This window comes from Grammomys surdaster, unplaced genomic scaffold (genome assembly GCF_004785775.1).
Source record: "Grammomys surdaster isolate TR1022 unplaced genomic scaffold, NIH_TR_1.0 144, whole genome shotgun sequence".
Taxonomy (NCBI): domain Eukaryota; kingdom Metazoa; phylum Chordata; class Mammalia; order Rodentia; family Muridae; genus Grammomys; species Grammomys surdaster.
Genome location: NW_021604602.1, coordinates 6,203,703 through 6,218,243, shown reverse-complemented (window position 1 = coordinate 6,218,243; position 14,541 = coordinate 6,203,703). Strand labels below are relative to the sequence as shown.

General features: G+C 47.1%; 1 protein-coding gene across 1 annotated transcript in view; it reads right to left on the bottom strand.

Annotated features, from left to right (window-relative positions):
- Nucleotides 1-14,541, bottom strand: part of Dync1h1 (dynein cytoplasmic 1 heavy chain 1) — a 62,625-nt gene that overhangs the window by 42,476 nt on the left and 5,608 nt on the right. Inside the window, exons 2-11 of the mRNA XM_028764406.1 lie at nucleotides 11,341-11,428; nucleotides 9,630-9,803; nucleotides 9,261-9,516; nucleotides 8,793-8,979; nucleotides 6,463-6,734; nucleotides 6,150-6,377; nucleotides 4,397-5,473; nucleotides 3,729-3,908; nucleotides 2,419-2,568; nucleotides 1,166-1,312 (exon numbers count right to left, since the gene is read on the bottom strand). Coding sequence (XP_028620239.1) covers nucleotides 1,166-1,312; nucleotides 2,419-2,568; nucleotides 3,729-3,908; nucleotides 4,397-5,473; nucleotides 6,150-6,377; nucleotides 6,463-6,734; nucleotides 8,793-8,979; nucleotides 9,261-9,516; nucleotides 9,630-9,803; nucleotides 11,341-11,428 — 2,759 coding nt within the window. The remainder of the gene's footprint in view (nucleotides 1-1,165; nucleotides 1,313-2,418; nucleotides 2,569-3,728; nucleotides 3,909-4,396; nucleotides 5,474-6,149; nucleotides 6,378-6,462; nucleotides 6,735-8,792; nucleotides 8,980-9,260; nucleotides 9,517-9,629; nucleotides 9,804-11,340; nucleotides 11,429-14,541) is intronic.

Here is a 14,541-nt window from a genome sequence, read left to right as displayed (position 1 = left end):
TTACAAAGTGAAGAGAGATAGGGAGCTGACCTGCAGGGTGTGCTCTGAGCTCCACTTTCTCACTGTGACATATGAAAGACAGTATATGTGCACAAACACACTACAAATAAATAAATGTAATTAAAACAACAATAGCAAACAAATTCTTCAAGAGTGACATTTATGCTCAAAGTCATAAGGGAAAAAAAAGTGTGTTCTGGGGCGGCAGAGATGGCCCAGTGGCTCTGAGCACTGGCTGCTCTTCCAGAGCACCCAGGTTCAATTCCTAGAACCTAAGGAATCCAACTATTTCTTCTAGCCTACATAGAAATAGGCTCACATCTGATAAACAGATATACATTCAGGCAAACATGGAAAATAAAAATAAATTTATTTTATTTTTTTAATTTGAAAGGGCATGTTTCTAGCAGAATTACTAAATTCTAGGACAGTTTGCATGGCAGTTCTACGGAATCTTTTTATTTGAAAGCCACTGATCCTACCTAAAAGTGACAGCAGCCAACATTGCGGATTAAATGGTCTTTCAGGTTTTCCTTTGCCTCTAGAAGGGTACCACGAAGACTAGAATCTAGGATTTCCCTTAAACTTGTCAGTGGGGATCTACAAATTAAGTAAGAACAGCTACATATTGATAAATAAGGCTGCAGGCAGGAGCTCATGATTCTCACTTCTGTGAGTGCTTAAAAATGTCTCTAAAAGTAGGAGCTGGAGTGGGCACCGCAGTGTTCAGGAGGCCGAGGATGGAGGTTGGCTGGGACCGTACAGTGAGACCTTATATCCAAAATCTAACAACAAAACTGATGGAGCAGGAACTGAGACTATCAGAGCTCACAGGCCAGGCACAGTGGCGATGCCTTTAATACAGGTGCTCAGAAGGGAGAGGCAAGAGAGTCTGAGCTTGAGGCAAACTTGGTCTACAGAGTGAGGTCCATGAGAGCAAGGGCTACATGCAGAGGCGCTGTTTGAAAATCAAAGAAGCTTATGGAGGAAATGTTTAGAGATGAGGGAAGCTACAAATGCCAAGCTTTCCTTCAGGACACGCAACCCCGGAACCCTCGAGGATGAAAAGACATGTACATGGCTTACTGAGTGACTCGTCCTGAGAAGTGGCATCAGAGTCCCAAATAAGACCTGGTCTGAGGGCCTAGAGCCCCTGGAAGCTTACCTGGTACCGCTGACTCTGGATCCTGGGCAGGGACAGCACAATCATCTTCCAAGCAAACATCTCCTGGTATAGCTTGTATCTGCATTCTTCAATGGGTGGATTCAAATAGATGACCTGGTTTGTTATTCTTAGCTCATGAACAACATTCTGAAAAAGAAAGGTTTTGGTTTTACTCAGTAACATATTTCAATAAAATGGTTTAGATTCTTTACAACCTTCTTTGTCTAAATTATGACCTTTCTAGGTAGAACCACAAACTCTGTCAGCACTCCTGAGCTATTTCACATTTGTCCCTCTAAGATCACAAGTGGCTGGGGGCAAGCATCACTTCATCTGTTCCAGGTGCCCTGGGGCCTGGGTCAGAATACACAGTAGGTACTCATGGAAATCTGTGTGTTCAATAAAAGTAGTTTGAGGCTTGAAAAACAGTATCACTGGAGCAATGGGTGGTGGTGGAGCACACCTTTAATCCCAGCACTTGGGAGGCAGAGGCAGGCAGATCTTTGGGGTTTGAGGCCAGCCTGGTCTACAGAGTGAGTTCCAGATCAGCCAGGGCTACACAGAGAAACGCTGTCTCATAGTTCATCACACAGACAGCAGGCAAGTGAGACTTCCCACAGTGTACATCTCCTGAACAGACTTTAAGTGTTATGGTTTCCTGTTTTGAGATGATTTTAAGTTGACAGAAGATGTGTAAAGAAAGCACCAGGGGCTCCAGCAGCTTCGCTGGCACTCGATGGCCCGCCTCACCCTGCACTCAATCTCCTCAACCCATTCCAGCCTCTGGCATTTTCTGCTCTGGTCAGATGCTACGAAGACTGACTTTCCGTGTGAGCCTCTATTTTCTCCTAAGTTTTCTGGAGAAAAGGCAGATGTGAAATGCCCTTTGTCATCACGAGACGTTACAAATGCATGGAGTCACGCACACCACTTGTGGTGCTAACATTCATCAACTGGTTAAATGGTGTCTGTCAGGCTCTTCCACAGTAAGGTGACTTTTTCACAGGCACTCCTATCCAGTGCCAGCCCCAGTGCCAGGGATCTAGTCTAGGCCTCCTGCATTCTAAGCAAGTGCTCTAACACCTAGCAACACCCCAGAACTTACCCTGACAGGCACTTTTTCTGAGATGAAATCTTACTACTTAGGCTAGGCTGACCTTGAGCTTGAGATCCCTTGCCTCAGGTTCTGTAGACGCTTCAGAGGGGAGGGTCCTGTTTTGCGCTACCCAGGTGAGTGCCATGGAGATACTCACTTTGATCTTGGGCTCTCCACCAGGCTTGTGACTAACTTGTGGAGCATCTGTATCCATGTCGACTTCTGCTTTATCTTCGGCTTGTCCAAGAAGAACCTGGGTCCAAGCTCGAAGGCCAGCTTGCAGGCGAACACCCAGAATCCTTTCAATCTACAGAGAAAGCAGGGTCACTGAGTGGCTGCTTTTGAAGGTCAGCTCACAAAGTACAGAATGAGAAGGTGGCAGGTGAGCAAAAGTCAAGTGTCCAACTCCAATCCTATCTCACTCTGTGACATGTGCAGCCTCATTAAGACTGTGTTCTGTACCTTTGGGACTTGTGAATTGCCAGTCTCCTCAGCTCCTAAGTGACAAGGAGACTTAACACTATACTGTTGATGCAGTTAGGCTCTTGGTAGCCGTTCCTTATGATGTAAAACTCACTTCAAGGGCTGTTTTGTGGAGCTTGAAGGTAGCTCTAGAAGTGAAACTAGGAACACTGCAGTTGGAGATAATAAAGACATTTTTCTTCAACAAGTGGAAGGAAGCCTTCTCTGTCCAGAACTGGGCTAAGTTTCTAAGTTCCTCTATGTGACAGACAGGACCTCTGCATGTCTTTGCCACCAGTCTGTCCTAAGACATATAACTCCCTCGGAATGGGCTGAGGGCTGAGAGAGATCCACGGCATCTCCAGGCTGATAACTTTCCTTCCTACTGTGTCCTTGGTGTGGATGCCATTTTAAATTTAAGGGGAGAAGCAGGCAGGCTCAATCTGGACCCTCTGCTATAGAAGATGTCCTTGCCTAGGCCTCTCCAGTCACATGTCCTCTCCAATGAGTAAGAAAAGCTAACCTGGTCCTGGCCTCATCCTTCAACAGCCTTAGGTGTTGAATTTAAGGCAACAACTTAAGCCCTAATTTTAGGGCAGTTGTCAGAGAAGGGTGCCTGGAGGGCTAGTACGTGAGGGAGGGATCCATGCTGGGCAAGACCCTAGAGTCCACCAGGGCACTACCACCAATGCCATCAAAGGAAAATCAACAAAACAAACCTTAAATCACATGAACAGGAGCGAGAGAGCAATAGGAAGTTGTCAAGTGTCCAGGCAAAGGAGGAGCACTCCTCTGCACCCCAACACCTTGCTCCCAGCTGAGAACTGCTAGGACAGGGAGCACAGCATTCGGCTGTGGCACTAGCTGAGGGATGCTGGAGGAGCTGGACAGCTAAGTAAGTATCTAGGGAAAATGATTTCCTGACAAACTAAAGGCCACACCTAACAGGGCCCACGCCCACAGGGACAGCGGAGATCAGCGTCTGGCCAACCCAGCCGTACATACCTCCATGTCCAGCTTGTTGACCCAGATGGGCAGATTGGAGTAGGAGTGCAGGTTCAGGTCGTCCACTGCTTTCTGCACTCTGTTCAAGATTTCAGAGAACGTCTTGTGATCATACATACAGGTTTCCAAGGAACGGACTTCCAGGTCTATTTTTTCCTCAATGATTAGTAGGTCATCCACCTAGAGGAGAGTGCATTTAGTGTGAAAACACTCACTTACTCTATGGCTTGTTTGTGTTCCTTTCATGAAGAACTCTGCTCAGCGTGGAAGTCCCTCTGTTAACAGCTAGCCTAGCTGCTGGAGTGGGGATGCTGCTTCCCCCTGCATGGACCACAGAGGAAAAGGAGGGGCCAGGAACAATGCCAGCATCCTTCTTCCCTCTGCCTGCCCATGGGGACAAGCAGTCCTACTGCAGGTCTGGAGACACCTCTGCCTCTAGCTGGATCACATGCCTATCAGCTGCCGATGTCCTCTGTCTAGGTTTCTCATGGGTCACTCGGCAGCATCCCCAAAGCCCCACTCCATCAGTCAGTCAACAGCCAGAAAACGTCTCTCCTCCTGCAGCTCCAGGGGCTTAGCTTCAATCTTACAGACTGCTGTGGAGAACTAGTGTGTTCCCTGACTTAGCGACTAAATCAACCATCAAGGCTGAAGGTACGTCAACTCACCTTCTCTTGGAAGTTGAAAACCGTCTCTGCCAGGCGCTGCACATAAGGGTCGAGTTTGTAGGACTCCCACACCAACGCGATGCCCTCTGCGATCAGGGCCTGCACCTCCTTCTTCAGGCCGGCCACTAACAGTGAAATGGTATTGCGCTCCTCCACCTTCTCACAGGTACGTTCGTAGGTCCGAACGCTTTCAATCAGTGAGATGGCAAATGGGTAGAGCTGGTTGGCTTGGTGAGCCTTGTTCACAATTGCAAGTGGTACTCGGAAGCCGAGCCACTTGAGGTTCCGGACTTCTTTGGAGAGTGTTATGATCTCTGGAAGGAAGTTCACCTTGAGCTTGAGGACGTTCCCGGTCCGGCCCCGCACACGAGCGCTCTCGATGGTGAAGATGCGCCCTGAGACACCGAGGTTCCGCTGCTGGACCTTCCTCGCCCAGTCATCGAAGATCTCCTGGGTGTTGAGCTTCATCCGAAAGCTGTCTCCATCCTGCTTCAGCTTCTGCCCTTCCACGTGGTTCTCCCAACCCTTGCCCAGGACGTCTTCCACTCGCTTCATGTAGGCAGTGAGCTGTCTGTCAATCTGTTTGGCCCAGATGATAGACCCTGACACAGGGGGCAAGTCACGGACATGACTCATTTTACAAGCTTGGCTTTGTGGGTACTGGACCTTGAACTTGTCGTGCAGAGATTCGATGTCATCTTTCACACGCTGGATCAGCTGGGTCTGGTATTCACGGATGGCCCCTCGGATGTGTGGGCGGACAAACAGTGCATTGAACCTGGAGAAAATTCTGAACATCTCATTGGCATTCTTGGCTGTGCCGAGCTGGTCTCGGAGGCGGGCGGTGATGCGCGTCTCCACACGGTCGATCCTCTCATCGTACCTCTTCATCGCAGCCTCCCAGGCCTCCGTCCCTTCCTTGGAAACATCCAGCCCATCTACTTCCTTGACATTCTCGTAGGCCAGGTTCACCTCCTCGATGGCGTTGGCATCTGCAGCATCAAAGAGGACCTCGGCCACCTTCATGTCTTGGGGTTCAGGCGCCTCTCCTTGGTTCTGTTGTGCAACTGCTGTGACCTAAAAAAAAAGATTTGGAACAAAAAAAATTTGCAAATGAGGTTTTTCTGTCATAAGCACAGCACAGGACTCTTGTGCATCAATACCGACTCTCACACCTTCAGTACTCTACGATCACAATTCAACCACGAGCACACCATGAAGCTCCCCCGCACATTTCTGTCTTCACTGTATTTTTTTAAAGGAGGGAACTAGTGAAAAGGAAGAGGGAATGAAACCAGGAGTGAGGCCGCACACAGGACTAGGACGGAGCTCAGCAACAGAGCACTTGACTAGCAGGCACAGACAGGACTTTGGATTCAATCCCCCAGAATGGAACAAAACAGAAAATAAAACAAAATACCCTCCCCAAAAGCATACAAAGAAAAAAGGAACCATTGGATTGTTTTAATAAAGCTTAGAGACTCCCTATAATTTATTATGGTGCATTGCTGAAGGACTCTGTCGACATCACGAACTACAACCTAATGCCCAGGTGTCTGCTCTGAGCTGCACCCATGGGAGCACACACAACACTCGGACACTCCTAACAACACAATGCAGCCTCAGGATCAAGGCTGACAAGTGACAAAAGGAAACTAAAGAAAAAACAGTACGTACAAGGTGGTCAGTTCTTTCAAAGAATTAAAAAGAGGCAGCAAAACAAGGACTCTGTGAGCTTCTATGACAGACATACCTGTGGCCTCAGGACTCTGACAATGACAGCTCTCAGCTGTTCATGCTGGCGGCGGAACTTCCTCATCTGGTCGAGGCGGGCCTGCAGCTTCCTGTGAGCGGGGTTGATGCGCCACACCATCTTTAGGTTCTCCTCTCTCTTCCTCTTGACGATGTCTCTCAGCAGCACCTGGAGCTTCTCGTACTCGTCATCCCACGTCTGGAAGACTTCGAAGCAAGCCACCATGACCTGTGGGACAATTGGGAGATGGCTTGTCACTAAGTCACTGCTGATCTCACTGGCTCAGGGTGGTTTTCTAAAGACTCTGACTTACTTTTTCAAACTCTTCATAAGCCACATGCATCAACTTCCTAGTGCCCAAGACTTTGAGCAACTGAGAACTCAAGTCTCTGGAAATAGCCTCCACAAGACGCAGGGCCCGCTGAATGGGGTATTTTGTGTTTCGGATCTTTCTCAGATGTGTGAAAATTGCAACAAGTGCCTGCCTTATCTTGTCCAGCTCAGTGGCAGATAGTAAGTCATTCAGAGGGAAGTCTTTCATCAGAGGATTGTAGTCATTCACCGTTTCCAACGCCTGCTTAAGACCTAGATTGACAAAGAGGGATAATGGCTTTCATGTCAAGCAATAAAATCTAGTAAAATCTGTCTTAACTATGGAATGTATTTTGATGCTGAAAATATTTTAGTTACAGAAAAATCATTCACAGTATTTCAAACAAACAAACAAACTCTCTAGTGGACTCAGTTTTGGTTTTCTTAGGGGTGTAGTTGAAGCCAGGTATAGTGGTAATAAAGCCTTTAATCCCAGCACTTGGGAGGTAAAGCTCTGTGAGGTCAAGGCCAACTTGATCTACAATGCAAGTTCCAGGACAGCCAGGACTACACAGAGAGACCCTGCCTGGGTGGTGGGATGGGAGGAGCAGAGTTGAGCTGTAAAAAGGGTCAGCAGTCAAGAGCACTGGCTGGCCGCAGAGGACCTGGGTTTGGTTCCCAGAACCCACATGGCAACTTACAACCATCATAAGTTTTCAAGTCCAGAGAATTCAGTATCTTCTTCTGGCCTCAGTCGGCACCGTGCACACACACGGTGCACATACACATGCAGGCAAACATTTATATACATTAAAAACAAACAACTCCCCTACATCCTAACTCCGTGACAAGCCATCTTCCAAGTAGCTTCCCTCGCAGGGCTAACATTTTATATTTTGAATTTAATACTGTCTACATGTTTTACTTTAATAATCAAGTTTAGAGAAACTTCTGTGTTGTCAGCTTTGAGAACACTCACTCATGGCTAAGTTTAAATGTGTCATTATGAACATGGAATTCACAGGAAAAACTGGCTTTTGGTCTGTTTCTTCCTTTGACATAAGATGTCTGACAGTATTAGGGAAGAAAGACTTCAAAGCAAGCTGGGGGTATACACTGTCATTCTAGTACTGGTAGGTACAGCCAGCACGATCAGGAACCCACGGTCATCTTTGAGGTACAGCCAGCACGATCAGGAGCCGACGGTCATCTTTGGCTATATAGGAAGCTTGAGGCCAGCCTGGGCTATATGACAACTACATAAAAACCCATCTCAGAAAAAAAAATAAAATAAAATAATCAAATGTACACCTCAGTGCTGGTGAATGCCCAGTCAACATTTTTAAGGTGGTCACAATAGCCTGAGGAGCTCTACTTGAAATTCACTTACTTACAACTTTGAGTACCACACTTGTGGGGAGGAGCTAAATGGGCCTTAATCACTTGATTTCTTGGACCCTATAGAAATGCTTCACAGATCTCTATCTGGCCAATCATTTCTGCGGTTAGTGCACACCAATACAACTCCACTCCCACTGTTCCTACTAAGAAACGAAGCAGATAACTTACTACAGACCTGGGGGACTGGACCCAAGACCTGCGTTTGCTAGGTAAGCACTCTACCATCAAGCTACATATTCCTTGGGGTTTTTAAACAAGGGTTTTACTATGTAGAGCAGGCTGCCCTTGACTTAGAATCCTACCCCTACCTCCAAAGCTCTCGTGGGATAGCTCAGTGCGAGGACACTCCCTCACTACCTGAGAGACACTGGGTCAATTCTCCACACTGGGGCAGGGAGAGGAAGTGCTGACTGAGGTGTGGACGCGTGCCCAGCCTGCATTTACTGACCACGTGAGATAAGGAAGAGGGGAGTAGAGGAGGGAAAGGAGCAGGAGAGAAGAGGGAAAGCAGCAGGGCTGCCTCCTCCTTCCTCAGCACAGGGCAACGGCTGTCTCCTGGCTGACCGAATGCCCACAACCACACAGTGAAGAGACAGGAGGGCAAGTGGCAGGGCTCACTAGCCTCAGGCCTAGAAACTACCTTAGTTTCTCAAAAGCCATGAGGGGAAGGAAATTCATAGGTGAGGAGGACAGCCCTAGACTTTTATTCTGTAGGACTGAGGGCAAGAGGAGAAAAGATGCAGGAGAGAAAAAGTTAAGAGTTAGAACAGTAGTGGTTAGGGTGTGTCCCTGGTGCAGTACTTGTCTGACACATAAAAGGCTGGGCCTGGGTCTGATCCCAAACTGCATCTACCAATTCTCATCTAAATCAAAGACCTTAAAAAGGAAGATCAGTAACTTATGCATCTGGTTATTGGTTCTGGGTTTTACCTGTGTCAGTGTCAAAACTGACAGTGGCGTGGAAACGTTTGCCATGCTTCAAGATGTCCAGAGTTAGAAGCACCTCTGGGCTCTCTCGCTTCTCTTGGATTCGGTACAAAGCACGTTCCAAGTTTAGCCAAAAGCTGATTTCCTGAAGGGCAGTTCCTGATGCTGGATCTCGGTCAAGCTTCGTCACCTTTGAAGACAAGATGACAGTGACTCGATGGTAAATCTCAAGTTGATCCCTCCCCGATACAAGGGAAGGGTTTGGTTTGAAGCTGGGCAAGATGGCCCAAGCACTCTCTCAGTTCACAGTAATCTTACCGCTCTGCCCACACTCTGGGGCTGCCTGAATATTCCTAGAAGCAGCAGGGGCTCCTGCTGTCATAGTATCACAACACAAGTACCTGGGGCAGCTTCCCACAGACATTAAAGGGCAAGCCATCTCACACTGGCTGTCACTTACAGTGCCCTTACCTTTTGAATTTCTCGGATCCACCGATTAACTCCAGACTGTAACTGGTTAAGAAAAGTTGGGTCTTCAACCTTATCACCAAAATCTGTGACTTTGGGTTTTTCTCCACGCTCATAGCACTGCTTTGCAACGTTTGTGATGATGGGATGAATTGGCAAGCTGATCTCTGGGATCTCAATATTCTGCTGCAGGTGAAGGAGTCCCATCTCAAGCTCTGCAATCTTTTTTTCAACTGAAGGAGCCATCTTATCACCATCCCTACAAAGACAGAAGCATCTCAAAACGAGCGCAGCACTGGCCTTCGAAGCGCATTATGTAGGATCTGCTTTGGACTCGATGGAGCCACGCTGCAGTGAGAAAGCAGTGCTTACCTGTCTGCTTTGCCGGACTCTCTGATGTAGGACTTAAAGAAGGGAGCCACTGCATTGCTGATGAACGAGTGCAGTGTCTCGTACGGCGAGTCTTCACTCAGAGTGAGGACTCGGAGCTGGGAAGACACCGGCTTGTCTGCATCAATCACAGGGGCTCGCTTGATGAATGCCAAGCTAAAGAGAAAAGGAGAAAGCAGAGCACACAAGTCACATTTTAAATTAGTTTTAACAATTAAGAGTTTTTGTGTTAAAAACAAATTAAAATTTTTGAGTGTTTAACTTAAAATTACATTAAGAACAGACTCAGCTGGGTGGGTGTAGTGGTACATGGCTTTAGTCTTAGCAAATTTCAGACCAGCCAGCAATAGAGTGAGACCCTGTCTCAGACCAACCAAAACCAGACTGAATGGGTGATTTTCTAGCTGTGACTGTCCTTTTCCACTGTGGGAGAATGACTGTATCTTGTGTCAGGACACGATTAGAGCATGTCCTCATGACAAAGGTAGCAACTGGGCTGGCAGAATTCACAGCTCTGGCTTAAAACCAACCCACTCAAGTCACTGTAAGTTGCACATCAACCCTTCCTAAGGTGCACATGGACCTGTGAACTGTCATGTCAAATCTACAGTAAAATCTGCGCCTGCTGAACTGGCCACTTCTCCCAGCTCCACTTCTTCCTTTCTGAACTCTCTTCTCCATCTCTAGACAACTAGATTGCCTATTTCTCCAAATATATTACAAGGGTCAATCAGACGGTTCGGGGGTTAAGGGCCCCTGATGCCAAGCCAACCAACCCGAGTTCAATCCTACACCCCACCCCAGTCCTCCACCCCAGAACACACAGGGCGGAAGTAGAGGGAAGATTCCTGTAGGCTGCACTGTGACCTACCCAGTCACTGTGCTTTCAGTACTGCAAAAGATGGGAAATGGGAGGAAAGTTTGACCCAGGGCTTTTACAGCGCTGGTCAGGAAGTGTTCTATCACGCACACCATCCCGTGTGTGGCAGACAAGCGCAGAGCCTATCTACAGCCACACAATAGCCACGCACGTCTCCAGTCTATCCACATCCACACAATAGCCACACACGTCTCCTACACCCTTTGTTGGTTTTCCTTTTTCTTCTGAGACAACTGTTTTCTCCTATGGAGACCAGGCTAGCTCCAAGCATTAGATCCCCTGGTTCCAGCCTCCTAAATGCTGAGACGACAGTGTGTACCACGATACTCTGCAACTCCTCTGTAGTCTTGAAACTGCTTAAGAAGTTCTGACTGCTAATGCAGAATAATGAGTTTTCACATATGGAAACATGAAAGTTCCTACTGGATTCAGAAGTTGATATAAACTTCCTGGAAGGTAGACAATCTGGCAACATGCATTAAAGACTTTAATGATGCCTTTCCTAGGAATGGGTGATCCGCTCCTGAAGGATTTCCCCTGAGAAGAATCAGGCCTGTGCACAGGAGTGCTCACTACTCACTTATAATGACAACATAAGATAAAAGCAGAGATTATTAAATCAAAGAATACAATCAGACTGAACCCTGAGACTCCTGGTAAGTACGCGGAAGCTCAAACATAACATCAGTACCACGTAAAGCAACTAAAAGTGGAAAGTGTCAGCATTTACACTGATGCAGAAATCCTGTTCAAGGTGTGCTCGTGTGCAGCAGACCTGTGGCACGGTCTCACAGTGGCGTCCACACTACTTACCTGTTGGACTTCACCCCGTAATGAATGTCTATGTTGATGTTATAGGAAATGAATTCTTTCTCCTCTTCTCCTTCGTCACCAACGTCCTCTATAAATCATAATAAGAGTGTTATCAAATTCACATGGACATTTCTCATCTTTCAAGTCTTAAACACTGATCTCATCTCACCCCAACCCACCTCAATTCTCAAGTCCCAGGGTGCTGGCTCTACCTGCTTTTCCTGACTCCTAAGTTGGGCATTGGTTTGCTGTGTGATCTTGGGGACAAGGAGCTGACTCTGTATCTTCCAGGCAGTAGCAAGTGCCTGGGTTGTTGGAAGATTAATAAGAGAACACAAGTGAAGTCTCAGAGATGTGGGCAGTTCCAGTAGATTCTGCAAAATTCTCACCGTCTCTGGCCCCAAAATACGAGTCTCTTTCCAGGCCAAGTGTGGTCTGCTCAGCTGTATACTCAGCGCTTACCACATGAAGGGACAAGCATTTCCACGGCGCACAGTCAGCCCTAGGCTGGCAGGGATATCAGCCCTGTTTTCCAGGTACAGAGTGTAAGTAAATGAGCCCTAAGATACTCAGCCGGAAAGCATGGGAATGGAGGGGCCTACAGTTCCACAGGAGCTTTTCACCAGCACATAGCTGGGCCAGGCCAAGGGTGAAGCCCACCTTGGAAGACTGCTGGACAAGAAATACCCCCAAAGCCAGTCACCCAGCTTTTCCATTGCTCTCTCAAGCACCTGTCCATCTACTGTGGGCTGCACACAGAAGTGTCTCTTCTATCCAAGCTAACCGAAGGTATGGACCATAAGGGTCTACACATTACACGAGCCACACACAAGCTTACTGGAACTTAGCATACAACAGCCTCAAGAGGCATGTGGGCTAGAACTAAAAATCAAAATTACAGAAAAAACTTGTAAAAATGATATGGGTGTGGTGCCACAGGAAGATGGATCTCTGTGAGTTCAAAGCCAACATGGTCTACATACTTAGGTTCAAGCCAGCAGGGCTATATAGTAAGTAATAATAAGACTGTAAGATAACACAAACTTCTCTACCAATAACCTCCAAGACAGTTAAACATTCTAGCTGAATTATGTTCACAATGACTCACAGTGAACCCAAATCTTCATATTCTCATTCTCTCATTCATATATATTCTCTCTCTCTCTCTCTCTCTCTCTCTCTCATAGGGTTTCACTGTATAGCTCTGGCTGGCCTAGATCACACTATGGAAAGCAGCCTGGCTACCTGCTGACCTCTGCTTTCATGAGCCGAGAGGCAGTGCAACACAAACCCAACAGAAGACCCAAGGGATGATGAGGAGTATGGACTTCAGATTCCTGGGCAGAGAAGGGCATGGGACACTGAACTGGGTGCTCTCTGAGGCTTCTTTTGGCAACTAAACCTTGAAACTCAAGTATAAAATACAGAGCCTGAGCAAACACTGTCTGCTTTGTTGGTTTTAGGATGAGAAAAATGCAAAATTCAAAACCATGACATTTGCACAAAATGGGTGGGCTGCAGATCACTGTGCTAAGTGAATAAACTGGCCTCTCTTGTGTGGGCTTTGGATTTAAGAGGGAGGGAGTAAAAGGGGTAATGCACATGTGAGATGGAGATGTTTGGGGAACAGGGGGAGAGCACTGGGAAGCGGGGCTCAATGATGACAAAGTAAAGTGACACCTGTGTCCACAAATGCTGTGATGAAAATCGTTTCTTTGTAAACTGACTTTAAAAACAAAGTTCACACCTAAAGGCATGATATGTAATGTCTCTCTCAGACAGTTTTTCCAGACAACTGTTTTTGATATAATTTTAGAAAGGGGAGGAAGAAGTGGGAAGAACTTTCTAGTATGCCTAGTACTACCTCTTGTCTTTTAAAATAACTACTGTCATCATGCAGGAGTTGGCATCTTCCAACAGCACCCGGAAGGCCTCAGGCACACTGAGAATATTATATAGGCCAGTGCCCACCCCAGAGAATGCATGCCACCTCTCCTAGGCCTAGGAGTCCTGCTCTTGACTGTGTGAGTACTCTGCTGAGGAAAGAGATGGCGTAGTGTGGGTGAATGCTGAGAAGCAACCCTGCAGGTACTGAATGTTGGCATTTTTCCCCAGTGTGGCCACTCCAGCAGCAGTCAGCTGTCTAAGCCTGGAGCATGACCACCAAGAGCTGTCACCCAGTGCTGTGGAGGGGCGAGTGCCCCGCACTGAGCCTGGGCCAGTCATCCAAATTATGAAGTCATACTTTGCCAAGAGATCCAATGTGTTCTCCTTGTGCAGAGCCCACCCTGGCCTGCCAAGTAAACAGCTTTAGCATGCCTATGGTGGTTTTTAACTTAAAACAAAACAAACTATTCAAAAAACCCTTTATAAATCAACTGACTGGGGCTGGGCGGTGGTGGCGCAAGCCTTTAATCCCAGCACTTGGGAGGCAGAAGCAGGCAGATTTCTGAGTTTGAGGCCAGCCTGGTCTACAGAGTAAGTTCCAGGACAGCCAGGACTACACAGAGAAACCCTGTCTCGAAAAAAAAGAAAGAAAAAAAATCAACTGACTTTCCAACCACTCAAATGTGGCTATACTACAAGATAGCCCTGCTGTCTCAAAGCAGTCACACCTATGCCTGCAGTCTCTAATCACAAGCATAAGACAAAACACACAGAGACGTGCCCTAAACACAGCTGTCAAGGCAGCGGATTAACAAATACTGCCTCGATGGGCTTGGTGCCCCAAGCCTTTAATTCCAAGCCTTTAATATCTCTGAGTTTGAGGCCAGCCTCCTCTATACAGTGAGTTCCAGGACAGCCAGGCTGCTTACTCAGGGAAACTCTGTCTGAAAAAAAAAAAAATCAAAAGGAAAAGAAAAGAAAGAGAAAGAAAAAAACAAACAAAAACAAAAATCAGAACTATCAGTCTCCTTCAGTTTTCTAAGCTTCCCACAATCATATAAAGTTCATCACCAAATACCATTCAAGTTACAAGAACAATAAAAGAAGATTCTGTATCCACCTCAGAGAAATGTTTGACACACTGAAAACTTTAAAGTATTTCCTCCCCAGCGACCACCATCACATAAGTGCAGTCACAGAAGAGACCAGACCTGGGGTCTCAGCCTGCTGCCTGTACTCCCTGATCCAACAGGCTCCACAGCCCATGGCAGGTGTGAGTCAGGGCTCTGTGGCAAACGCTGCAGTTCAACACTA